The 26,115-nt window shown below is 45.0% G+C and overlaps 2 protein-coding genes across 2 annotated transcripts; one reads left to right on the forward strand and one right to left on the reverse strand.

The window, feature by feature from the left end:
- The first annotated feature begins 556 nt into the window (after positions 1–556).
- LOC144735908 (intelectin-1b-like) lies at positions 557–14,887 on the forward strand. The gene is made up of 7 exons (XM_078618491.1): positions 557–813; positions 1,189–1,317; positions 2,268–2,521; positions 5,331–5,489; positions 6,092–6,215; positions 7,744–7,850; positions 12,627–14,887. The coding sequence occupies exons 1-7, from the start codon at positions 762–764 to the stop codon at positions 12,777–12,779; spliced, it is 978 nt and encodes a 325-aa protein (XP_078474617.1). The 5' UTR covers positions 557–761; the 3' UTR covers positions 12,780–14,887.
- Positions 14,888–17,868: 2,981 nt separating this feature from the next.
- Positions 17,869–25,274, reverse strand: LOC144735909 (intelectin-1-like). Its single transcript, XM_078618492.1, has 7 exons — positions 25,023–25,274; positions 24,518–24,646; positions 23,322–23,575; positions 21,925–22,083; positions 20,495–20,618; positions 19,071–19,177; positions 17,869–18,322 (listed from the first exon to the last, which is right to left on the reverse strand). Exons 1-7 carry the CDS (start codon positions 25,072–25,074, stop codon positions 18,170–18,172), a joined length of 978 nt encoding a protein of 325 aa, XP_078474618.1. The 5' UTR covers positions 25,075–25,274; the 3' UTR covers positions 17,869–18,169.
- Positions 25,275–26,115: the final 841 nt, after the last annotated feature.

The raw sequence follows: 26,115 nt of genomic DNA on the forward strand, positions 1-26,115 counted from the left end.
TAGGTAGGTTATAAACTGTATTAATCTCTGCCAAACGCTCACAGAACTGACAACTCCTGGTGTAGTCTGCAAGGCTGGTGTCTTAAACTAATCACCAATTCTGTTCTCACTCTAGTGCTCACACACAGCAACTATTTGCAAGTTGTGTTAGGAGATTTGTTCCGAACAGTGGTTTGTATTCACTGGCTCCTCTTGTCGCTGTTAAGTTATAGAGAGTTGCGTCGTTTCGCTGCTTAACCGTCAGACTGTTAAAATTGTCTCCGTTTCTGAGCATTTGTGCGAGGTCCTAAGTTCACCACATTTATGTTCCTATAGCTAGGGGGGACGGGCACGCAATTGTGAATGGTGGATTTGCATAATATAAATGCCAGCTTTGTGTTTTTTGTTTCTTAATCCATTTTTTGTAGATGAAGACATTGTTATGAGTACAATGGGATATTAAACTTCCCTGTCCCTGAACATATTTGCATAACCCCTATTTCCTGCCACAATACACTTTCCTGATTGGTTGCTGCAAGCAGGCATTCAACTATAAGTGTCTGCCCAACGCTCACAGAGCTGACAACTCCTGCTGTAGTCTGCAAGGCTGGTGTCTTATACTAATAACCGATTCTGTTCGCACTCTAGTGCTCAAAGTAAATCTTCGCAAAGTTGCATTGGGGGTTTTGTTACCTGCAGCGGTTTGTATGTATTGTATTTACAATACAATTGTATTGATCGCTGTAGAGTTATAGAGAGTTGCGTGGTTTCTCTGCTTATCCATGGGGCTGTTCAAATTGTCGCCATTTCTGAGCATTTCAACGGCACTTTTATGTGAGTTCCTTTTTATTAAAGTTCACGAAATGTATATAATCGATACAGTGCGCAAGTACATATTTTGCATATTTGTATATTTAGTTTTACCCTCTTATGCAGTAACATGTATATGTATGTTCAACTTCTTTCGCACCATACATAGGCAACCGTGCTAATGAGAGGTGTGGGGGAAGGACAACAAAGTTGAATGAAGTTCAATTTGTTCGACCGTTAAGAATAATCAGATATAAACAGTAATCGTTATATGCGGTGACTGTCTACCACCAATAAAATGTGATAGGCCTACCACCGACTGGGGATCGCCAACAGAATCATGATGTGCTTTGCTTGTGGGGTTTGAATCTGGGTGATGCTGATGCCTTGTGCTTCCAGGTGCCGGTGTTGTGAGGACAGCAGTGTGCTTCTCAGCAGAGGATTGCAGTGAGATTTCACAAAAGAAATGGTCCGAGGAGCTGCCACACTCATGCCTTGAAATCAAACAGAAGACAAAAACAGAGCGAGGTGAGGCTAGATGCTTCACACAATGCTTCAATGGAGATCTACCTCCTAACTAAGCTGACACACCGATATCGGGGATCCGACTCCAACCTTTTAGCCCAGGGGTCGGCAACCTACGGCATCTTTGGCTGCCCCCATCTCCCCGCATCTCGCTTCTCCGAACAAAATAGCTTGCAATTGCGAGTTTGCATGTCAAGGAAATGTTTTTTTTCACTTCATGGAAGCTGGTTAGCAAGTACGGGTGTTCGTAAGTCGGGCATTCGTTAGTCGAGGACTGCTTGTAGAGCTCAGTGGGCCTTACTTGGTAAAATAAAAAAAGTTGTAGTATTCATAGCTTATTTATAGTCATATTTTGTCATTTGCTGTATACCTGCTGTGGTTGTGTAAAAGTCGCTCTGGGTGCGATGCGGCTCTCGAACTATTTTGGTCAAAGACAAAAAAAATAATCTATCCTCATACTTTGAACGGTTGCCGACTCCTGGTCAAGCCTCAACACTGACGCCCATTGTCCAACTACCAACTGGCACGTTCCCCCACTTCCTGCCGCTCGTCCCCTACCGCCTCAGCCCTCCCTTGGATCCCGGACCCCTCATCTGGGGTGTTGGTGGATTGCAGGGCACGCTAGGGGATGTAGGTGGGGTCTGTTCATGGCTGTGATGCCACGAAACCATGCTCTCGATTTCTACCACGTGATGCACCCCCTTTCACCCAGTGACCCAGCCACCAATTCAGAGCAACTGATTGGGCCATGCCACCTGCAGTAGGCCCCCCTCTCAACCTCATAGCACTGCACACTATACCAAAATACACATTTACCTACATAATTGGTTTGATAATTGGATTGGGTATCACGAGTGCTCTGTTAATGGAAAGAAAGTGCACTGAGAAACCCACATTTGGTCCAAATGCACACATAACCCATTTGTTGAATCTGTTCCCTTTGCTCACGAAAGATGGGCTATACTTGCTGCAGACGAAGAGCGGGCAGTCCTACCAGGCGTTCTGCGACATGAACACCAACGGAGGGGGCTGGACCCTGGTCGCCAGCGTTCACGAGAACAACATCGCGGCCAAGTGCGCCACGGGAGACCGCTGGACCAGCCAGCAGGGCAGCAACTCGTCAGCTCTATTCGTAGACGGGGATAAAAACTGGGCCAACCTCAACACGTTTGGTGTGCCCGAGTCGGCCACTGATGACGACTACAAGGTTTGCCTGCAATGCAATTGCACCTCCTCCACTTGGACCCACACATTAGAGCAGGGGTTATACAATTTCACCAACTCACAACCTTCCTGAGGCAGCCAGATCGGTTTCTGTGACCCATACCTAGTGGAATAGTGCGTGAAAAATCTGATGGCTGGTGATTTCTAAGTCAGAGCAGGCATAAGTACAAATTTGTACCAAAAAAGGATGATTCAACACATTAAAGCAGTCATGTAAACAACAACAACAACGGTGTGCATCAGTGGTGCCTACCTTTGTATGAAGGTGTTAAGATTGCAGCTCACTTTGTGATAGTATTAAAGTGCAGCTTGCACACAGACACAGAGACAACACAGACATGGAGACAGCTACTGAGACACACAGACACGGAGACACAAACACAGAAACCCTTACAGACACACACAGTAACGATATATTTAAATCTTGATTTAAAGCTTTCGTGACTGCAGGAATCCATACTCTTTGGTTATTTCGTTAAAGTCACGTAGATAGCAAAAAATAATAGATCACGACGTTTCGATCGCAACACAAGCAACCGTCATCAGGTGTGAAACAAACACAGCAGGAGGACTGCTGACGTAGGAGAATACATTCACACAAAGACCCCCATCCAGCCTTAACATACTTTTGGGGAAACAGTTGTTAGTGAGGACCTATGAATGCCGGCACGGCACACGAGAGGGTTGGGTGACCAGCACCACTCCCGGCCGCATTTGTGTCCCAAGTGGCTATGTTCACACACTGCACCAGGTACTCACACACAGACACGGAGACACAGACACAGGGAGACGCACTCAGAGACTTGCATATAAATACAGAGACTTTCACGCAGACACAAATACACTCACGTGGTGGGGCAAATTATGTTCTGCGATTTTAGTAACGCCTCTTGATTTCCTTGTTTTCAAGAAAATAGGTATAAGAGATTGTGAATTCTCTAATCTACAATGCATTCTCACCCACTCATCTGGGGCCCACAATGAGTTATTGGCTCAGTGCGTCGCAAACTTGGTCTCTTAAATGGCCAACGTCAGAGGCACCGTTGTCAGGGCTGCCGTGGCGGCAGAGGCCACACGCCATGCTCCTTCCCCCTACCTGGGTACCTTCACTGCAAACTACACATAGTAGTCCCCTGACCCTACCTCTCTCACTCCCACCCCCACTCCCATTCTTATCTTCACTCACTCCCATCCATCGTGTCATCCCTTTTATTCCTCTGCCTCCCATCGCCATCAATCCATTCCCTACAATCTCATCAATGTTTTCCCCATACCCCCCACCAACCTCTTCTCTCCCCCTCCCTGCTCCCCTCCCCGCGCCTCCCCCACTTCAAACGTGGTCTCTAGAATTCACGCTCTGTTTGTAATACAACTGCTGCCACTCTGGATGCCTTCTTCTCCCCACACCTTGACGCCCTGGTTTCACTAAAACTTGCTACCATCAACACTGCAACCCCTGCTGTTCTCTCCTCTTTATGCTCTTTATTTATTCACTCTCCCCAGACTGCTGGGAAGAAAGGTGGTGGTGTTGGTCTTTTCATCTCTTCTCTCTGGTCTCATTCCCCTCCTCTCTTTCATTTGCTCTTTCGAGTTGCAACCCTCTTTTTTTCCTGTCCTCATTCCATCTCATTCTTTAAAATGTATTGCCGACCAGGTCTCCCTGCATCCTTCTTCGACCATATCGACTGCCTTTTTGCCTCTATTTACCCTCTTCCTCCCATCCCCTCATTCTCCCAGATAACTTCCAGCTCCACCTCAATTTGCCCTAAATCTACACAGTTTTCCTCCCTCTAAGAGGCTCCTTTAATCTATGCCTTCTTCCACCCCCACCCCATCCATATGTAGTGACACAGTTTGGAGACAGTAGTTATTGGAGGCACCTTCTTTATTCCACCCACAATGGGGACGACACACACCCTACGTGGGTGTACACTACATATATATATATATATCTCATAGAACTGTCTATCGTGGGCAGCACTCTCTAGCTAGAACAGTTGGCAGGCTGTCTAGCTAGCAGTGTCCAGTGTTGGTGAAGACGGTGGCGACGACGGTGGTGAGGGAATCTGCTTCCAGCAACAGCCCCGAGCTCTCGCTGAGGGCCCCCTCTTTTATCCTCCCGGAGTGGCCTTGCTCCGCCCTGGCCATACCCCCCTTCTGGAACCTACTGGCAGGTTCCCAGGGCTTCCAGATGGGCCCCTCCATGAACTCTGCCTTAGTTGTCTTCTCCCCGTGTATGCTGTCGCCTGTTGACATGTGTACTGTTGTACACTGCAGTTACCACTTTCAGTCAGCAGTCGGCACTATTACTCTACACATATATCTGACAACACTTTGGAGTTCTTCTATTGCACTGCTTCCCTCATCACCACTGATCTCTGCTCTCCTAATCACTGTCTCTTCACTCTGACCATCATGTCACCATCCAACCTATCGCTTCTCTCCCACCTCTGAAGAAGAAGACCTCCGATTAGCGCAGTTAGCTATGTACGGTGAGAAAGAGATTCAACATACATATACAGTATGTATATATATACAGTTCGCAAATGTCCAACGTGTCGTGCTCTGGATCTCCCAAACCCAAATGATACTTGGGAGAAAAACATACAAACAATTGTGTAAAGTCTGCTAATATAGATAAGAAATATGTGTCAATGTTTTTATTTTATTCTATGTGAAGGAACTGAAACAAGCAACACATGTCAATGAGTAAATTCTCGTGTCTGCCCCCTCGTTGCACTCAGTTAAGTGGTTCATCATAGCTCTGCTGCCTGTGTGTTTAATTTATTCAGAACCCGGGATATTACGATCTGGAAGCAAATGACATAGCAGTGTGGCATGTTCCCAATGGGACTCCTCTGCCTGCGTGGAAGACATCATCGCTCTTCCGCTACCACACGGAGTCGAAGTTTCTGAGTGCCTTTGGAGGAAGCTTTTACTCCTTTTTCAAGGTAGAGTCCTTTGTCTGACTTGTCATTGTGATTCATGAGGTTGAAAACTTCATATCAAAATTGTAGTGTGATGTTATATGTCTTTGACCAAACCACCTTGAAGGCACCGAAATTATCAGATCTCAGTAGCTAATTAGGGTTGTGCTTGCATAGTGATTGAATGAGTGACCAGCAATATTTAATTTAATGGATATATTTTCTGGAGCTCAGCCCCAGATAGCTCTGGTAGAAATTAATACCCATTGACCAGTAGGAACAGGTTGTTATCGCGCCTTCAGGACTTTACAGTGGATAGCAATGGACAGTGGAGCAATGTATGTTCCTATGTATGTCTATGCCTCCATAGATATGCTCCCTACCTCCACCAATCTGCACTTGTCCAAAGTGCTGATGTATGGCCAAGTAACCCCGATGACCCACAAAGGTGTAGGTAGACCTTAATCTAGCAGTGATTTGACGAAAAGGAAACCCCATACATGATATGGGTGATCTTAATGGGAGCGTACACATTAATACACATGAAAAAACACATTTTAAGTGGCGCAACACTGTTCGGTTGTTTTCAAGTAAATATTGATTGATGGTTCTCCTTTTGTTGGCAGACGTTCTTCCCGTTAACGTACAATTCCGGAAGCTGTCCTACCAATAACGGGCCTGCCTACCCCATTGTTTATGACTATGGAAGTGACGCAGTCATCAATTATTTCAGCTGCCCTAACTGTTTGAGTAAGTATTGCTTATACTGGTACTTAATCTGCGATGCGGTATGATTAACAGATTGTCAGAGTTATACAAAACATGCCAATTCGTTACTAGTACAGCACACCAGTGTGTTGGAGAATAAAGCCACAACATTTACAATTCGAGTACGATGTTTTGCCAGTAATTATAACTGGCATCATCAGGTGACAGCCAGATTTGTGGAGAAATCCTCCGGTTTCCTTCTGAAATAGAGCGGTCGATGTGATGTCGTCAGTTGTAAGCCAATCAGGTCCAAATGACAGAGGGGTGCGCAGGGGGGTGGTTAATGAATGCATATACATTTCAATGAATATATATGGTAATCAACACACATTATACATGCACATTATGCATGTACATCTTGCCGTTTCTTTGTGTACACGGAAATTGCAGTACTTGTCTGTTCACAGATAATCACTATCGACGTATGGTAACCTGTATAGGCATGCAGTTAAACAGTGTATGACTTGACGATTCGCCTCTAAGCAGCACTACCCATGTAGCTATCCTCTCTATTATGGATAGAGAGAGAATTATGGGTAATTAGGAATAATATTGGTCGCGAAAGCCTACGTGTTAGGCAAGCTACATGTGGGTTAAAAGGGGTGGAGGCATTCATATTACCGACGTTCAACATAGCCGTCAACCCATACGGGTTTACCCGGTATTCTCGTACAGGGAATTTATTTCTTAGGCCCATACGGTGTACATCCGTTTCAATACGGGCACATTTTTTTGTCTATTTGTTTCTGTTTCTCCCTTGCTATGGGACTTTGTAGGATGAACGTTGAGATTAATAAGGGCACGGGGTGACCAATAAGGTCTGAATTGGTCTGTAATGAGGTAGGGGCACTGATAAGGGGTTGACAGGTTTGATTTTGGGTCAAAATGAGGGTGGAGCTACGGCTGTGCTCAGTGGCTGTTCGCGGTTTTATTTATTTATCATGAAAGAGTTTAATTGTAAACAAAACGTATCCTGAGTGTAATCATATTTGACTACGCTAGTTAGGTGCCGAATTAGGAAATAGGTTGTAGTTTGCAAATAAAATTTAAAATAAAGGTTATTTTACGGCACCCGCAATTCCTAATGCGACGGATAAAGCGAGGGCACTTTGTTGGTGAAGTTCCCCACGAATCGCAACTTTGCAACTAACCTCTCTGATCGCTGTGGTTCCCCGATCTACCTGTTGCCCAATTGGATCCCCCCACCCATTGTGGACGATTGTAGGATAACCTTTTCTGCATTGAGGGCCCTTCGTTGTTGGCCTCTTCACCAAGTCTCATGAGACTGGCACGGTGCCCAACAGTTTTCTTTACGATGGCTGCAGTCACCCCACTCTTGAACAAAGCGAGGTTTAAAAAAAAATCAATATCCTAAAGCTGTGTAAAAGTGAGCGGCGCTGACAATAAAGTCGTACCCAGCTCACCGTGTGGCCCATTTGAGCCTTCCATAAATACCAGTTGCTTCAATGTTAATGACAACTGAAGTTGACAATGAGACCATTTTCCACAGGTGGAACGGCAACAGGGTTTGTGCAATTCAGAGTGTTTAACATCGAGAGAGCCCCATTTGCCATCTGCTCTGGGTTGAAGGTCGTCTCCAACTGTAACACTGAACACGTGAGTACTTCAATACTTGCTATCGAGCACGCTGCTACACCGATGGCAGCACAGACCAGTGCATACAAATACAGTAAACACTAGATCATGGGACCTTTTTGCCAAAATCAAAGCATGAAAAATAAGAAAGATACCTTTTGCAAGGAATCGAGTCTGTATTAACCACACGTACATGTGGTGAGCATGCAAACAAACATGCTCTGATAATATATGCATTGTCTTTTAAACAGATTGGCCGATACCAATCAGTTTCTAAGACCACAAGTACACGTGGTTGATGCAGACTTGATTAGTTGCAATATATATTTATTTGCTGTGTTAACATCTTAAACACGTGTTTTCTTGGCAGAAAGGGTAAAACCTATTCTTATTTTTCATATATTGCTCCTACATCTATGTTCCCCACCTTTACCAACCCACACTGACCAGCTTAAAAATATTGTGAAATCATCCCGACGGCCCACGTGGTATGAGGAGGCTTGTATCCAGCAGTGGCATGAAACAAGGGTTGCACATGGACATTTATATCAATCACAAGGCATGAGACCCATAGCGAATGAACTGTGATTTGAATTGTTTTCCAATGTATGATACGCACCGCAAACATTCACCGTTAGATCGTATTAATTCCAAGGCGGGATGAAGTTCTTCCCAAGTCGTCGCCATCTATTGACCGTTTTGGGATGTGATGTGACGTCATCGTCGCGCTTGTGCCAGAAAAGAATGCACTTTTAAGCATTGAAGGTTTTCTGGCGAGGAGTCACGAGACAGACACAGGTCTCTCCAGTGTTGCTGCTTGTTCGGAGTGGAGAGACCAAGTACTACGAAAGCACTTGGAAATGGCAACATCATCACCCCTCGCACTTTCCTGTGTTTTCGCCAGCCAGCCCAGGCCTCCCGGCTTACTGGAGCTGGCTTCTCATTATTGCTGGGGACGTCGAATTGAATTCCAGGCCCGTTTTTCCCTTGTGGCGGCTGCGGCAAGAACGTCAATGCAAATTCTATCCAACGCAACGGTTGTCAAGCTTGGTACCACAAACGCTGCACTAATTTAGCCCACATCGCCAGTTCAAATTCCGGCTGGTTCTGCAAATGTTGCTCATCATCCACTCCAACAACTCCACCTTGCACAACCACACTAGCACCACCACCTCATCCAATGCAACCACCGTTTCAACCACAACAAAACGTCCACAACAAAAACGACTAAAAAATCCTTCAACTAAACATCAACGGTATCAACAACAAATCTCTTGAACTCAGCACCTTCCTGCAACAAAACTCCATTAATATAGCCGCCATCCAAGAAACAAAATCTAAATCCACTTCTCGCCCACCCAACTTTCAAAATTTCACTTTCCTCCGTCGAGACTGACCAACAGCTGGTGGCGGTCGAGCTTTCCTCATCCATAACAGCATTCAATTTGAAGAAAATAAAATCTCAATGCCTCCTTCTGATATTACCACAGAAGTCTTAAGCATCCGTATCAAATCCCATCTAGGCCCACTCACTATAATCAACGTCTGCATCCCACCGACCAGTTCTTGCCCTCGCAACTATCAGTTCAATATAAATCGACTTTTACCAAACAACGACTCAATTGTTATTGGGGATTTCAACGCCCACAACAAACTTTGGTACTCTTCCCTTTCAGATGCACGTGGCGACCTCATTGCAGGTATCTTCAACGGCTCCCCCTATGGGATACTCAATGAAAAGATGCAAACCAGAGTTCCGTCACCTGGCCCTTCATCCTCACCAGTTATCTCAATAGCGTCAGGACACTTCCTTTCATCAATCGACTGGCAAGTCTTTACGGCCCTTGGATCCGACCACCTACCTATTGTGTTGATCCTCAATGCCGCCAGGCCTTCACAAACTCCTAAAAACCGCTTGTATTACAAGGTGAAAAAAAGCCAACTGGCGACTTTTTACTTCAGAATCAGAAGCATTATTCGCCGACAACATCAACCATATCCACACATCCGCACATAACTCTGAAAAGATTTTCAAACACATCATCGCAACTACCACCAAGCACACCATCCCGGCGGGTTGCTACAAGCAACACCTTCCCTGCCTCCCTAAAGAAGCCTCAATGCTAAAAAACCAACGAAACACTATTAGGACAAAAAATCCTACTTCACTACAATTCCCAGCCTTCAATATTGAAATCACAAAGCTAATCAATCAAGCCAAAACAGAACGCTGGCACGAGTTTGTTGAATCTTGTGACTACTGCCAAAATTCATCAAAACTTTGGAAGACCATCAAAGCCTGAGACGGACACTCCAAACCGCCACCCAATTGCGCAATCAATTTCAACAACAAACCCGACATAAACAACAATGACATCACCAACCACTTCAACAAACTTTTTTCATTAGTCGTCCCACACTCTTCCAATGAATCCACCCGTCAAAAAAACGCTCAAATCAAGGAACTGCCCCTAAACGACGCCCCCCAATTTAGCCTTGAAGAGGTGAAACTAGTTATCAAAAAACCCACAAATTATTCCGCAATTGGCCCCGATGGCATAGCTATGACAAACACCTCGGCCCCCTTGACATAACGTTTCTCGCCTCCACCATTAACGCCTCACTCCAGTGCAACCTCATTCTGGCCATCTGGAAATCATGGACAATCATCCCACTTTCAAAACCCGGCAAAGACCTAAATCAAGCAACGTCCTAGAGGCCGATTTCCCTACTTTGCCCATCAATTATAATTTAAGAGGCCCTCATCCTTCTAATCATCACCACCAACCGACCTCCATCATCTCACCAACATGGCTTTCGCCCTGCACACTCAACAACAACATCTCTTCTCAACCTAACCACCCAAATTACCAACGGTTTCAACGAGAAAAAGCCTCCATCCCACACTATCGTCGCCTCCCTTGACCTTACAATAGCTTTCGACACCGTTAACCACCTCACGCTCATCAACATTATCCAGGGTTCTACGCTACCATCAGGCCTTGTTTGCTGGCTTACAAATTATCTAATGGGCCACCAATCATGCACTCTCTTTCGTGATATTCAATCCTCCTCACGTAACATTCATGCAGGAGTACCACAAGGTTCCATAATATCCCCAGTGCTGTTCAACACCTACCTCCACGATCTACCAACTCCTCCAAAAGGAGAACAAGTAGTCAGCTATGCCGACGACATCACAGTTTACACTTCTAATCAAAATATACCCAAAATGGAAAACTCCATCAACTCCTATCTAAAACGGCTCAGCACTTTCCTAGCCAAGAGATCGCTTCAACTCTCAACATCCAAATCAACAGTCACCCTTTCACACCTGATCCGCATCAAGCCAACTTACATGCCAACGTCATAATAAACAACCAATGCCCTCCCACTAGCAAAAACCCCCAAAATTCTATGTGTAACTTTTGACACCATGTTCAGCTTCACTCAACACGGCAGAGACGTCCATGCAAAAGTTAACAGAGAAAATAACATCTTACTAGCTTTAGCCGGCACATCTTGGGGTCAACAAAAGGAGACTTACTCCTAACCTACAAATCCATTGGACGTCCCAACATCAATTATGCCAGTCCCATTTGGTGCCCAAACTTCTCCTCTACAGGTTATCCCCCTTCCAACCCAGCTTAAATAGACACTCCAAGCGTGGTGGTGTTTTCTTTTAGACGCTGTCGCCTCGACAGACCTGTCTTCACCTGAGGACGGCTACTTGTGTTGTGGCCGAAACGTCGTGAGAATTATTTTATTATGTTTTATTTGTATTGTTTTATTATTTCCATTCTACGTGGCTTTACCGAAAGAACCAAGAAGAGGTTATCAATACTCCAACCCGCCCAAAACCAAGCACTTCGCCTAACCACAGGATGCCACCTCATGGCGCCCATTGACCATCTCTAACAAGAAACCAAAGTTCTTCCGATTCAAGAACACTGCAAGCTTCTCACCGATCAATATCTGGCTTCGTGCCACTCGACGACGCATCCTTGCACAAAGCTACTCAAAGCCCCTGCACCTGCTAGGAAAATGAAATCCACCTTGCTTTCCTTCAGCTCTGCCAACGTGCAATCTACTTTTAATGCTCTTCCACCAAATAGCACCACCAAATCAATTTTGAACCACTTGTACACCGCTGCCACCATGCACTGCCTGAACGCCTACAAGCCCCCAATGTCGTGCTAGGGGGTTTGCCCCCACCCATATCGGACGACTAAAAATCTCGCACAAAACTGGCTCAACTCCGTTCAGGTTACTGCTCCATGCTAGCAAATTACCAAAACCGAATCGACCCAAACGCCCCAAACTGCTGTCCTTTGTGCCAAGCAACGCCAGAAGACGTCTCCCATTTTCTCAGTTGCCCAAAACGCGGACCAAACATGTAATCGATTGATCTCTGGCTAAACCCTTCCAAAGTGGCCACACAACGCCACCTATAAACAGAAAGTGCGAGAAAACCAACGGACACAGATATTATGGGCAAATCGACCGAGATAGACGACTGATAATATTTACCACCTGTGCTCCCCACCGATGATTTGCTCGTTTCTCTTTCGCATCACGCCTTCATTGTTGTTGAAGAGCGACTTGTTTCCAACTGCCCAGTAGCATCCCTCATGGGCCTCATCCACACACAGAGGCTGGTCTTGATTCCGCCGGTGCCAGTCATCGGCAAGTCCAGTCAGCTCCACATCTTGATCCACATCAGCCTTTCTCCGCTCTAGCCCATGTGATGCCCGAGCACATGCCCACTCAAGTAAATGGCAATATCTGTGTGTGCAGTTCTGTGTAGGCGGTGGCGGCTACGTGCCTGAGGAAGCTCCGAGGCAGTGCGGTGACTTTGGTGCCTTCGACTGGAACGGCTACGGGACAAGTGTGCAATGGAGCGCATCAAAGAAGCTGCTGGAATCCGCCGTCCTCATCTACTACCGTTAATCTGCCACGTGAAAAGCGCCCCGTGAGCAGCTAAAGTGAATTTATTTACAAAAAAATTACAGACATAAGCTTAGTCCTAGGGTAGGAGCAGGGAACCTCCCTGACTGGCGGGCCGAATGCTGCTTACGACTCAATTTCATACGGCCCACAATCGCATGACCCAACGATATTTATCCATTACTGATAGAACCTGATTAATACTGAGGGTGAGATAATAATTAGAATCATCATATGCGCCATCAGCTTCGAAGTGGACGTTCCAGATCCCCTTACATCGTCATTCACAAGACTAGGCCATTGGGTGCCAGTTTTAAGATCCACATTTTCTAATCATGAAACTAATCTTCAACTTACTCCATCGGGATTAAACGTAATCAATCGGCCCCAAACTGGCAGACTAATGCCCGTTTGCAGGCCAGGTTCCGGGTCACTTAGTGCAAACAGGGCCAGCTGCTACTGGTGCAGCCCTGTCGAATGTGTTGAGATGAGATGTGACGTGAAAGGAGGGCGCTATTATAAACAAAAACTAATTAATCATACAGTTACTCTACATTCACTTGTTATACTATATATTCACATGTAGTACTCTATATTCACATGTTGGACTAAAGAGCAGATATCCTTGCATATTCCTACAATACCCTAATATCTCAAGTAACACTTTATCTCACGTTACAGTCCAACTGATATATTCGTTACATTATACATGCTGCACTATTTCTTCAATTAATTTTCCATGTCTACATATTTGAATGCCTAAATAGTATGCCCCGTACAGCATTGGTCAACTTATTCCTGGCCTTAGCCCAGTATCTGTGAATCCCTTAAGGTCAGTGCTCGTCACGAATTTTCAGCAAGGGTGGGGGTGTGTCACTCTCGCTGTTAAGACATCGTCAGTGTGAGCGTGCCGCCACACATTTGAAACCATTGGGGGGTTTGACAGCAGCACGATCATGATGATGGGGGGGGGGTGTCTTCAGGAGCCACAGACTAAAGGTCACCAGGGGCCACTGGTTGGCTCCGTGTGGGCCTTGCAGTGAAGAGCCACTTGCCTAGAGAGAGAGGCAGCAGACGTCCTCCTGTGGTTAGATTGAGGAGGTGCTACTCTGCCTCCAAAGAGTCTAACTAATCCTCTCCAGGTAAATAGGCCTTACAAGCCTTGGAAATTGACCTCGTGGTTAGTTAGCCAATCGAAATCCGGCACCGTTTCTGTCAATGGCCACGTGCTTTCTCACTTCCAAGGGCATCGAAAATCCACGTTTATTTTTGCTTTGAAGACAGACGAAACTTGATTTTTTTAAATGTAGTTCAAAGATAGATTTAAAAAACAGTTACCGCTTTCTGTCAGAAGAGGGAAATGCGTCCCCTTAAATGTTCAATCCTCATCCGCACTTGCTTTTAATCAGCCCAACAATCCACGTGGTAAATTTAAAACCCCTTTAGCTACACCTGTACCATATTCTGCCGAACTGCGTAATGCATACCTGTTAACCCTTTATCAGCACCTACCTTATTGGTCACCCCGTGCCCTTATACATCTCAACGTTCATCCTACAAAGTCCCATCACAAGGGAGGAAAAAAAGTAATAAATACGATTTTTTTGAAACGGCTGTACGCCGTATGAACCTGAAAACTCAATTTCCCTGTACAAGAACACGGGGTAAACCGTGTGGGTTGACAGGTACGGTAATGGGAAAACCCCACGGTGTCTTGCATGCTCCCTGTTAAATGTCTCTCGCCGAGCTAGATGAGAAAATATGTGAAAGCATTTTCTTTTATAAATGTTCACCCTTTGCCTAATGCAAGTCAACAATCTACCCAGGAGTATACCTGTGGACATTCCACGTTGGGCCAACATCAATCGACGTTGGACCCCAACGTTGAATGTCTGAATCTCTCAATTCGGGGGATATATAAACAACGCGCTTTTATTTGTGCCAGGCGATATTAATAGGCAGCTTCATGAACGAACAACTAATTAACGATGCTCCATTTTTTGACGATTCATCTCCTTTTGATTGCGTTGGGTTTGTGGCTTTAGCTATTTGCTGATCATTTCTACTCTTATGCAAAATACAACCGTGCTAATAAAACGCATGCCAATTTCTGTACGTGTACTGACATTTATTGCCGTCGGAGCGACATTTTAAACACTTTCTAATCTCCAGTTGAAAGCATTAATTACATATATTCATTGAAATCTATATTGAAAACTCATTTATTTAGAACGTGTTTTTGTGTTCAGGTTTGTTGGCCTTCCACCGCACCCCTCCAATTACCGCGGTTGGCTACGTACGGTGCAAAAGAAGTTCAACAAACCTAGATTTGAGGGTTGTGGTGTTAGTAACATGGAATGCACAGCCAGCTACCGCTAATGTCTTCTTAAAGTACCATATCATGGAGAGAATACAATGCTAATCACCGCTTTTTAAAGTTGTCGTCGGTATATTTTCACGACAGGAAGTGCCCAATCGTATATGTTGCGGTTTAAAGAATGGCTCGTGGAAGCGTATATCACTGAGCCACCTCTGAGATCCCTGAAAGTGACCTCTGTTTCACTCTGTAGGGGGCAGCACTCACGAGGAACGTGTGATGCTCGCTACGTGACAGTAACACTGACATTTAATCTGCGAGCTGGAGTTTAGCAAAATTAATTAATGGAAGAAGTAAAGTTAATGCGATTCGTTCTTTTTTGTATGCAGATAGACTGAGACGATAAACTCCCTGCCCTTGAGAACCTGGTTTAACCTCAAGTACATGCCACCAGCCTGTATGTGAACTCCAGATCTCAGATGGCGCCAACAACGCACTGACATCCAAAGCCACGCGCTCGACACTTCTTATTACAAATCACTGTTGCAACTATGTCGAAGACAAATAACGTAGAGTGGCTCCGCTTACAAAGGAGCAGACGCTTGAGGATAACAAAAGCCTTTTAATTCACGCACGTTTGATGGCTGGTTACGTAAACGCACCGACACCAACTGCGTGGAACGCTGCCGCGGTCGATTCGGTTACCGCACCGGATTTGCGACTGATCCAGAGGTCGCCAATTCGATCTCAGTTGAAGCGAGTTTCTTGAATCCTCTGGGGCCTCCATCCACCCAAGGGGTAAAACATGGGCACACCGCAGTTAGTCAATCGACCGGGTTCCATGTGGTGGGGGTAAAGTGTGGGTACTCTCACCTACGTTTAATACGTCTGGCCCGCGTGGAAGAGTAGGCCAAGTGCCCTCTATAGCAGCTCTATAGAGAGCTCCCTCTGGTGGAGGGTTCGTCTGCTCAGCAGTGGCGTGACAAAAATTGGCAGTGCTGCGCCTTCATCTAATAACCGTGTAAATAACCAAACCCAATAACATATGTTCATTGGAAGGTATATGTACACGTTAACACTCCCCCCCCCCATGCCTCTGGTCCTCGCACCTGATTGGCTCACAGGTGACGACATCACCTTTTTTTGCTCCATTGAAGACCGAAACAGGAAGAGGATTTGTCCACGACTCTGTGGCCATCGCCTGATGATGCTGGTTGTTGTTGTTGTTGTAATTAGCGGCGAGACGTCACGGTACTTGAAATGTAAATGTTGTGGTGGGTTTACTCTCCCAACACACAACCGGTGTGTTGTGTGGCACATTACGAATGGATCACTCTTTTAATTATGTCCTTGTGCACCAAGTGAGTAAAGTGTGGTTCTGTGAAAGTCCTGATGTGCTGTGCAGTGCATCAATGCATGTGTGTACAGCAGCATGTGATGACTGAGTTGGGCCTGTGGGTGGCTGGCAGGGTTAATGATTAACCGCACGTGTAAACCAGCCACATGGTTAATTGCGACTCAGAAGAAATGCGGTTGTAACACGTGCTGTTGCATTTTACAGGTAAAGGACCCAAAGGTTGTTTTTGATCGTTATATAAATGTTCTAGACTTGTTCTAGACTTTAAGCTTGGCTTTGAATTGTTCGTTTGTGATATATGCAATTAGAGGCGGTTTAGCACTGCATTGTAAAGGGATGACGCACTGTAATTACCTACTGTCATTGTAATTCTCTAACTCTAATACTGTTTAGTCTATAACCATGCCCATGTACCCAGAATATGACTACTTGCAATGCTATTGAGAATAGAACACATGTAAAGTAGTAAGCTGTACAATGGTGATATACAGTACGTATACTGTACACATACAGTAGATATAATGGGTGTAAGATACCGATATAAGTGGATGGTATAGATAGACATACAGCTTAGGATTAAAGGAGTATTCTAATAGTGATGTGCAAATGTGATTGTCAAAGACAAAGATGGTTTATCAGTAGTAGAATTGGGTTTAAGAGAAAACTGTTAATGAATGACCGTGCGGATACACCAGCCACATGGTTAATGGCGACTCGGAAGAATTGCTGTGTGTGACACACGTGCTGTTGCATTTTACAGAGTGACGGTGCTGTTCTTCACAAGATTGCTATTAACCAGAATAAATGTGCTTGCCCTCGATTTGGAGCACCTGCCCACGTCCTTCGAGTGTGCAACAACTTTAATTCTTCCATTAATTTAGCCTAACTCCAGCTCGCAGATTAAATGTCAGCGTTATTGTCACGTAGCGAGCATTACACGGTACTCTTCAGTGACAGCGCAGGAGGGATGGTAGCTGCCCCCTACTGAGCGAAACAGAGGTCACTTTCAGGGATCTCAGAGGTGGCTCTGTGATATATGCTTCCACGAGCCATTCTTTAAACCGCAACATATACGAATGGGCACTTCCTGTAGTGAAAATATATCGACGACAACTTAAAAAAGCGGTGATTAGCATTGTAATCTCTCCATGATATGGTACTTTAAGAAGACATTAGCGGTAGCTGGCTGTGCATTCCATGTTATTAACATCACAACCCTTAAATCTATGTTTGTTGAACTAGCCAACCGTGGTAATCGGAGGGGTGCGGTGGAAGGCCAACAAAACTGAACGCAAAAACACGTTCTAAATGAGTTTTCAACATAGATTTCAATGAACATATGCAATTAATGCTTTCAACCAGAGATTAGAAAGTTTTGAAAATGTCGTTCCGACGGCAATAATGTCAGTACACGTAGAGAAATTGGCATGCGTTTTATTAGCACGGTTGTATTTTGCATAAGAGTAGAAATGATCAGCAAATAGCTAAAGCCACAAACCCCACGCAATCAAAAGGAGATGAATCGTCTAAAAATGAAACATCGCTAATTAGTTGTTCGCTTATGAAGCCGCCTATTAATATCGCCTGGGCCTAATCCTATACCTGACCCTCTTGCTAACCTAACCTCTGAGACCTAGCCCAATCCCGTTTATCAAGTTTTATTCGTTTTGATTTTTTGCTTCACTTTAGGTGCTCATGGAGAGCTTTGCAGGTGGCGTATTAACGGTAGTAGATGAGGACGGCGGATTCCAGCAGCTTCTTTGATGCGCTCCATTCCACACCTGTCCCGTAGCCGTTCCAGTCGAAGGCACCAAAGTCACCGCACTGCCTCGGGTTTCCCTCAGGCACGTAGCCCGCGCCGCCTATACAGAACTGCACACACAAATATTTCGAGAAGTAGGTTTTCGTGGCCAACACACGAGGCAGGAATTTACGTGACAAAACCTCACTAATTAGCTGTATCGGGTGGTGGGGGGTTAAACGACACATTTATATTTATGTGAACTAACCCGAAAAAAAACCTGTTATGGATAATATTGGTCGCAAAAGCCTCCGACGTGTTTAAATGTGAGGTAGTGAGCTTGGAAATCGAGTGCCGCTTCATCAAACTTTCCAATTTCCTTGCAATATGTTATTTATCTCAAAAGACTGAATGATCTTCAATGAGCTTCCGTTTCAATGGATATTTTTTTACGATGGTAATTATATCGAATATGTCTTAAAATGAGTATTTTTCAAAGGTCTAGACATGGATGCTTCGTCTGCTTCATGCTCGTGTTTTGTATTTATCAAATCACATTTTTACAATGTTCTTGTCTTTCGCACCGTACAATGCCAGCCGTGCCAATAATCGAAAAAAAACATTCAAAAGAAGAGATATAGCGATGAGAGAATGTGATGCGAGAAAGTTATGCAATAAATAAATGCGAGAGAAAGTTTATTCATGTATTCATTTAAAAGATAGGTTTTCGTAGGGCTCTATCATTATCTGCGAAATATCCTATTCTTGAGCATCTCTAGAATGTAGCCCTCGCGAGGGGATGCTGTATTGCACTGCACTGCCCTATGCTGCCCAGTATAGCTCCGTGGCAGATGTATGGCACTGCAGAACGCTACTTACGGTCTCAGGATTGCAGTTGCTCACGATCTTAATCCCTGAGCAGATGGCAAATGGGGCTTTCTCGTTGTTGAACACTCTCAGTTGCACAAACCCTGGAGTTGTTCCACCTGTGGAAACATACGTCTCAACGAAATTAATGTAAAACTATTTGCTGTAATGTTATAAAGTGTACTGTGATAAGAAAAAACATTGGTCATCTGGCATGACCTCCATCAGCTCTGATCACTTTTTTTAAATACTCACAAAAACAAAGATCACCCGTGTAGCCTTAGCACACTGTTGGGGCAAGTGCTGTTAGTGAGCACCTATGAAGGCCAGCACAGCACACGAGGGGGTAGGTGGCTGACACCACACCCGGCCGCCTTTGTTTCTCCAGTGGCGATGTTTACACACCGCACCAGGTACTCATTTGAGCCTGAGTCGACCCAGGGGAGGCCCAGGAGCGGTTCAGATAATCGTCACTGGTGGGCGGGGACACCCCATGTGCATTCCATCCTAGGATCCCCATGCGCAATGCATGAAAAGCAAAAAGCAAAACCAGAACCAGGGCAACCGACCAAACGAAAGGGGGAAGGCCACTTTAAAGAGATGGGGTTTCAAAGTAGGCTTAAATATATCTAACGACTCTGATTTCCTGATTTCGAGTGGCAAGCCGTTCCATAGCTTGGGTGTCACGCTAACAAAAGCACCGATCGCTAAAAGAGCGCAACCTAGACCTGGGAGTGCTGAGTAGTTGAAGATCAGAAGATCCCAAGGACCTTGATGGAATATATGAATGTATTAGTTCCTGCAAGTAATGCGGGGTGAGCGCTTTTAAAGACGTGTAATCTAATAGCAGTATCTTAAAATCTACTGGGAATTTGACTGGTTGTCAATGAAGGGATAAGAGGACTGCTGTAATGTGCTCATGGAATGGTGTACGTGTAAGCACTCTAGCAGCTGCATTCTGAACAAGCTGGAGTCTGCCCAGTACTTTGCTCGATATCCCAGGCAGTGCGGCGTTGCAGTAGTCTAGTCGGGATGACACAAAAGCATGGACCAGTCTCTCCAAGTCGGCAGGTGACAGGATGGATGCATTCTGACAATATTTCTTAGGTATAAAAAGGACATTTTAACCACCTTTTAGATAGATGTGCCTCAATGGATAACGACTGGTCAAACTGAACACCAAGGTTTCTGACCTCCCGTGAGGGACTGCCATCGTGACCATCAATCAACAAACGAGGCGAACCAACTTTAGAAAGATGCAAAGGGGAGCCGATGAATACGGCTTCGCTCTTGTCGGCATTTAGTTGCAAAAATGTTTGGCGCAACCAAATAGTGGGCGGGCCAACACCATGTGGGGGCATGGCTGCCAGATAAGAGGTGTTTCAGTGGACTCCCACCTCGTAGCAGATAAAATACCAATGATAAGCGGTACTTACTTATACAGTTAGGGCAGATGAGAGAATTGATGACTCCATCACTTCCATAGTCATAAACAATGGGATAGGCAGGCCCGTTATTGGTGGGACAGCTTCCGGAATTGTAGGTTAATGGGAAGAAATTCTGACAAAACAAAGGAGAATGCCATCAAAGTTTAAAAGCAACACAGTAGTTACTTAAAAACACCATAACACAACGCTGCACCAATTAATGTGTTTGTGTATTATCACCTCCGATATTAGTACATTTGGCTACATACAGTGCGAAATAAGTTCAACATACATACCGTGTATGCTTATTGCTTTTGTCAAATCACCGCTAAATTAAGGCCTCCGCACAGATTGTGGGTCACGGTAGTTTATAGGCCATATATCAACACTTTGGACAGTGCAGATTGGTGGAGGAAGTAGGGAGCATACACGTGGAAGCGTAGAAGTATGTAACAACAGATTGCTCCACTGTCCTTTGCTGTCCAATGTATAGTCCTGAGGCGCTATGACAACCTGTTCATACTGGTCACCGGGGATACATTTCATCCAGAGCTGTCTGGGGCCGAGCTCCAGAACATGTTTCTATGAAATTAAGCATTTCTCATCACCCATTCAAGCACTATGCAGGCTCAACCCTGATTATTAAACTATGTTTTATTTTTCTTCTTGGTTCTTTCGGTAAAGTCACGTAGAAGGGAAGTAATAAAATAATAAAAATAAAACATAATAAAACAAATAGAACAAAAAAAATTATGTTTTATTTTACCAGGTAAGGCCCACTGAGCTATACTGCTCTTTTTCAGAAGCGACCTGGCCACAAATTATAGCTCAATGAAGTGGCTTATCGTAGCCAAATACTGTTGATTCGCATGTTGATTCATTAGCATACAATGTGTATGTTTGTTGAACTTCCTTCACACCGTACGTAGCCAACTGTGCTAATCGATATCTAACAAGATCGGATGCCTTGTGGGTTTTTTTGTCATATGCTTTTAACATTCCATCCTCACTACAATTTTTCGATCACACTTTCAACCTCACGGAGCACAACCATTGGCGGCCTGTCCATACAGGCGAACTAGGCGACCACCAAGTTAAATGGGGGGCGCCAAATTCGAAAGGAAAAAATGCTTATAAAATAACAAAGATGTAATTGTTCCATATCCCATGTGCAAACCGAGGGAATGTATTGGCTCGACGGATGGACAGACAAACTGAATAATTATGCCACTGTTTAAAAAAAATACGCTTAAGAAAATAAAAAACTGGAAATCGGGGCAAAATGTAACCAGGTTAGCAAAAAACCCCAGCCTGGATCTCCCCTCGGGGTTTGGGGGTGGGGCGTCCCAATAGCATGGTTCACCCTAAGGGCGCCATTTGCTGGCAGCTAGTCTAGAGCTGCCCATGATCCCAACAACAAGTCAAGCAAAATAATTTACCTTGAAAAAGGAGTAAAGGTTCCCTCCAAAGGCACCCAGAAACTTCGACTCCGTGTGGTAGCGGAAGAGCGACGACGCCTTCCACAAAGGGAGAGGAGTCCCATTGGGAACATGCCACACTCCTATGTCATTTGCCTCCAGGTCGTAATATCCCGGATTCTGAATAAATGAAACACACACGCAGCACAATTGCAATGAACCACTTAAGGGAGCGGATATAAGTATTTACAAATGAACATTTTCTTTGCCTGTTTCAGCACGTTCACTTAAATAATCAAGCAATATATTTGTCTATATTAGCAGACCTTTCAAGCAATTGTATGTTTAATATGTTTTCCTCCTACATATCATTTGGGAGATCCACAGCGTGATGGACACGAATTTTATGTACGTGTCGTGTAATAACGCGGGCTGCTGACGGAGAAGTGATCCTGGCAGCAAGTCAGTACACTCGTCAGCAGAGGGAGATCTAAGGGGAATCCCAGGAAGGGGTCAATCTGGAAGCCTCAGAACCTGCTAGCAGGTTCGAGAAAGGGGGCGTGGCAAGGGCGGAGCGAGGCCACGCCAGGGGGATAAGAGGGGGCCCGGGACGGAGTTCGGGGCTGTTGCTGGAAGTGGATCCCCTCGCTGTATCACCGTTCGTCACCTTCGTCACTGCCATCTCGACCACCTCAGAAGCCACTAGCAAGACAGCCTGCCAACTGTGTGTAAGCACACATCCGTCTCTTGACGGTGCTAGGTAGCACCATCAAGAGACGGATGTGTGACTAGTGTGTAAGCACAATGTGTAGAATAAAAGGTGCCTTTAGAACCCTGTCTCCGACTGAGTCACGACATACGTTTCAACTAGCTGCCACTACATTTGTCTCTGGTTCCTTCCAAAAAGAGGTCAGTTTGAAATCTTGATGTCTACAAAGTAACTTGCAGCGCCACACCTATCACCATCCTTAAGGAAAAGAACAGGTTCACAGGTTTGATGAGCATTTCTGTCAGGTTTTGGGGGAGGGAAACCCCTTCATCTCATAACATGATGGGACAAGGTGGGGTTGCATAACGATTTATGGAAGCTACCTAGTTTGTCGCTCAACACAAAGTTTCAGGTCTTCTTGGCCAGTCATGCCGTCCCTTCTGGATGCTTGCCAAATGTGAACCCCCCTAATGGAACATCTGCGTTGGTTAGAAACATTTCAAACTGGCCTGCCTATGATCCATCCTGGGTTTAACCAGGCTGGATTGTGTGAGGAGCTCACAAATCATTGAAAGATCTGGACCCAGTCCCCATCTGAGCTCCTCCGGTGGGCAAGGCTCCAATGGCTGGGTCATGTAGCCCGCATGCTCAAGCCCCTGCATTTGTATGGGTCCAAATTGTGGAAGTGCCATTTTTGGTAAAGACAAACCTTGTAGTCGTCATCAGTCGCCGACTCGGGCACACCAAATGTGTTGAGGTTTGCCCAGTTTTTATCCCCGTCTACGAATGGAACTGCAGGATTGCTGCCCTGCTGACTGGTCCAGCGGTCTCCCGTGGTGCACTTGGCCGCGATGTTGTTCTCGTGAACGCTGGCGACCAGGGTCCAGCCTCCTCCGTTGGTGTTCATGTCGCAGAACGCTTGGTAAGACTGCCCGCTCTTCGTCTGCAGCAAGTATAGCCCATCTTTCGTGAGCAAAAGGAACAGCAACAAATGGGTTATGTGTGGATGTAGAACAAACGTGGGTTTATCAGTGTACTATCTTTCCATTGACAAAGCACTTGTGATACCCAAATCAATTATGTAGGTAAATATGTATTTTGGTACAGCGTGCAGTGCTGTGAGGTTGAGAGAGGGGCCAACTGCAGGTGGTATTGGTCAATTAGTTGCTCAGAGATATGGCTGGGTCACTTGGCTTGTGTGTGAAAGGGGGTGCATCACGTGGCAGGAATCGTGGGCATGGTTTTGTGGCATCACAGCCATGAACAGACCCCACCTACATCCCCTAGCGTGCCCTGGAATCCACCAACATCCCAGATGAGGGGTCGGGGATCCAAGGGAGGGCTGAGGAGGTAGGGGGCGAGCGGCAGGAAGTGGGGGGACGTGCCAGTTGGTGGTTGGACAATGGGCGTCAGTGTTGAGGCTTGACCAGGAGTCGGAAAACCATTCAAGGTATAAGAGCAATTATTTTGTTTTATAATTTGACCAATATAGTTCGAGAGCCGCATCACACGCAGAGCGACTTTTACACAACCACAGCAGGTATACAGCAAATGACAAATTATTACTATAAATAAGCTATGAATACTAAAACTTTTTTTTTTATTTTACCATGTAAGGCCCACTGAGCTCTACAAGCAGTCCTCGACTTACGAACACTTGTACTGACTAACTGCTTCTATGAAATATTTGAAAACATTGACTTAAATCGCAAACTCGCAATTGTAAACTGAGAATCGATCCTCAGCGAGATACGGGCAGCCAAAGAGTCTCAAGGGGGAAGACAAAGAGCCGCAGGTTGCCGAGCCTTGGGCTAAAAGGTCGGAGTCGGATTTCCGATATCGGTGTGTCAGCTTAGTTAGGGGGTAGATCTCCATTGAAGCATTGCGTGAAGCATCTAGCCTCACCTCTCTCTGTTTTTGTCTTCTCTTTGATTTCAAGGCATGAGTGTGGCAGCTCCTCGGACCATTTCTTTTGTGAAATCCCACTGCAATTCTCTGCTGAGAAGCACACTGCTGCACTCACAACACCGACACCTGGAAGCACAAGGCATCAGCATCACCCAGATTCAAACCCCACAAGCAAAGCACAGCATGATTCTATTGGTGATCCCAAGTCGGTGGTAGACATATCACATTTTATTGGTGGCACACAGTAACCGCATGTAACAATTACTGTTTATATCGGATTATTCTTAACGGTTGAACAAACTGAACTTCATTCAACTTTGTTGTCCTTCCCCCACACCTCTCATTAGCACGGTTGCCTATGTATGGTGCGAAAGAAGTTCAACATACATATACATGTTACTGCATAAGAGGATAAAACTAAATATACAAACATGCAAAACATGTACTTGCGCACTGTATCGATTGCATCAATTTCGTCAACTTTAATAAAAAAGAAACTCACAGAAAAGTGCCGTAGAAATGCTCAGAAATGGCAACAATTTGAACAGCCCCATGGATAAGCAGAGAAACCACGCAACTCTCTATAACTCTACAGCGATCAGAAGCCTGTAAATACAAAACATACAAACCGCTGCAGGTAACAAAACCCCCAATACAACTTTGCGAAGATATACTGTGAGCACTAGAGTGAGAACAGAATCGTTATTAGTTTAAGACACCATCCTTGCAGACTACAGCAGAAGTTGTCAGCTCTGTGAGCGTTGGGCAGACACTTATAGTTGAATGCCTGCTCATAGCAACCAATCAGGAAAGTGTATTGTGGCAGGAAATAGGGGATATGGAAATATGTTCAGGGTCAGCCAAGTTGAATATCCCATACTACTCATAACAATCGGATTGTTTTTGTCCAACAGTGTAAAGTTACAGCTTTTGAACGCGAATGGAAAATTTTATCAATTATATTACCGCCTCACTCAGCACAAATGACGCCCGCCTGTAAAGTATAACTGAAATAAAACCCTGTTAAAATGTTAAGTCTATTCCACTGTTTGTGCCAAACATGAAAGTTGTTCCAATGGTAAAATTGTGCACGCATGATTGCAGTAATATTTACAGTGCAATGAGTTAAAAACGCAACTTGAAGCTTAGAAACCCTAAAAAAACACATTTTGACATATACCATTAAAAATAGAAACGAATTTGAATGTATTTAACGTGTTCAGTTGTTTAAAAACTCACTAAAAATCAGTTTTAAAAAAATCTTTGCCATTACGGTATTCGTTGTACATTTTAAGTAGACATCCCCAGCGAGCACCAGCTGTGATGTTTACGCAAAGTCGTGAGGGCTCAATACAATATCCCAGATAAGTAAGTTCACCATGGTTGGCCTTCGGGGGGAATGGCGCCCCGTACGAACTTTGCATTGGTTACCTCCAATTCCACTCGTGTTGGTTTATTCTCTTAGTTATTAGACTTAAATACAGCAGCACTATCTCGGCCTCGCTGTGCGCTGCGTTGCACCCCTATCTCATCCACAGTTTAGTGTTAAGTGTAATGCTGTACATTTGGGGTGCAGTGGGATGAATACACTATGT

The sequence above is a fragment of the Lampetra planeri genome, chromosome 57 (genome assembly GCF_965212315.1).
Source record: "Lampetra planeri chromosome 57, kcLamPlan1.2.h2, whole genome shotgun sequence".
In the NCBI taxonomy this organism is placed as follows: Eukaryota; Metazoa; Chordata; class Hyperoartia; order Petromyzontiformes; family Petromyzontidae; genus Lampetra; species Lampetra planeri.

What these genes read in the sequence shown, in the direction of transcription:
- LOC144735909 (XM_078618492.1), bottom strand. Translation starts at nt 25,074, where the DNA reads ATGGGGCTGTTCAAATTGTTGCCATTTCTGAGCATTTCTACGGCACTT. An exon ending in CGACTGATGACGACTACAAG is followed by an intron (nt 22,084 to 23,321) that starts GTTTGTCTTTAC and finishes TCATTTATTCAG; the next exon opens with AATCCGGGATATTACGACCT. An exon ending in GCAACTGCAATCCTGAGACC is followed by an intron (nt 18,323 to 19,070) that starts GTAAGTAGCGTT and finishes TTGTGTGTGCAG; the next exon opens with TTCTGTATAGGCGGCGCGGG.
- LOC144735908 (XM_078618491.1), top strand. Translation starts at nt 762, where the DNA reads ATGGGGCTGTTCAAATTGTCGCCATTTCTGAGCATTTCAACGGCACTT. An exon ending in GAAGACAAAAACAGAGCGAG is followed by an intron (nt 1,318 to 2,267) that starts GTGAGGCTAGAT and finishes TGCTCACGAAAG; the next exon opens with ATGGGCTATACTTGCTGCAG. An exon ending in GCTTTTACTCCTTTTTCAAG is followed by an intron (nt 5,490 to 6,091) that starts GTAGAGTCCTTT and finishes TTTTGTTGGCAG; the next exon opens with ACGTTCTTCCCGTTAACGTA.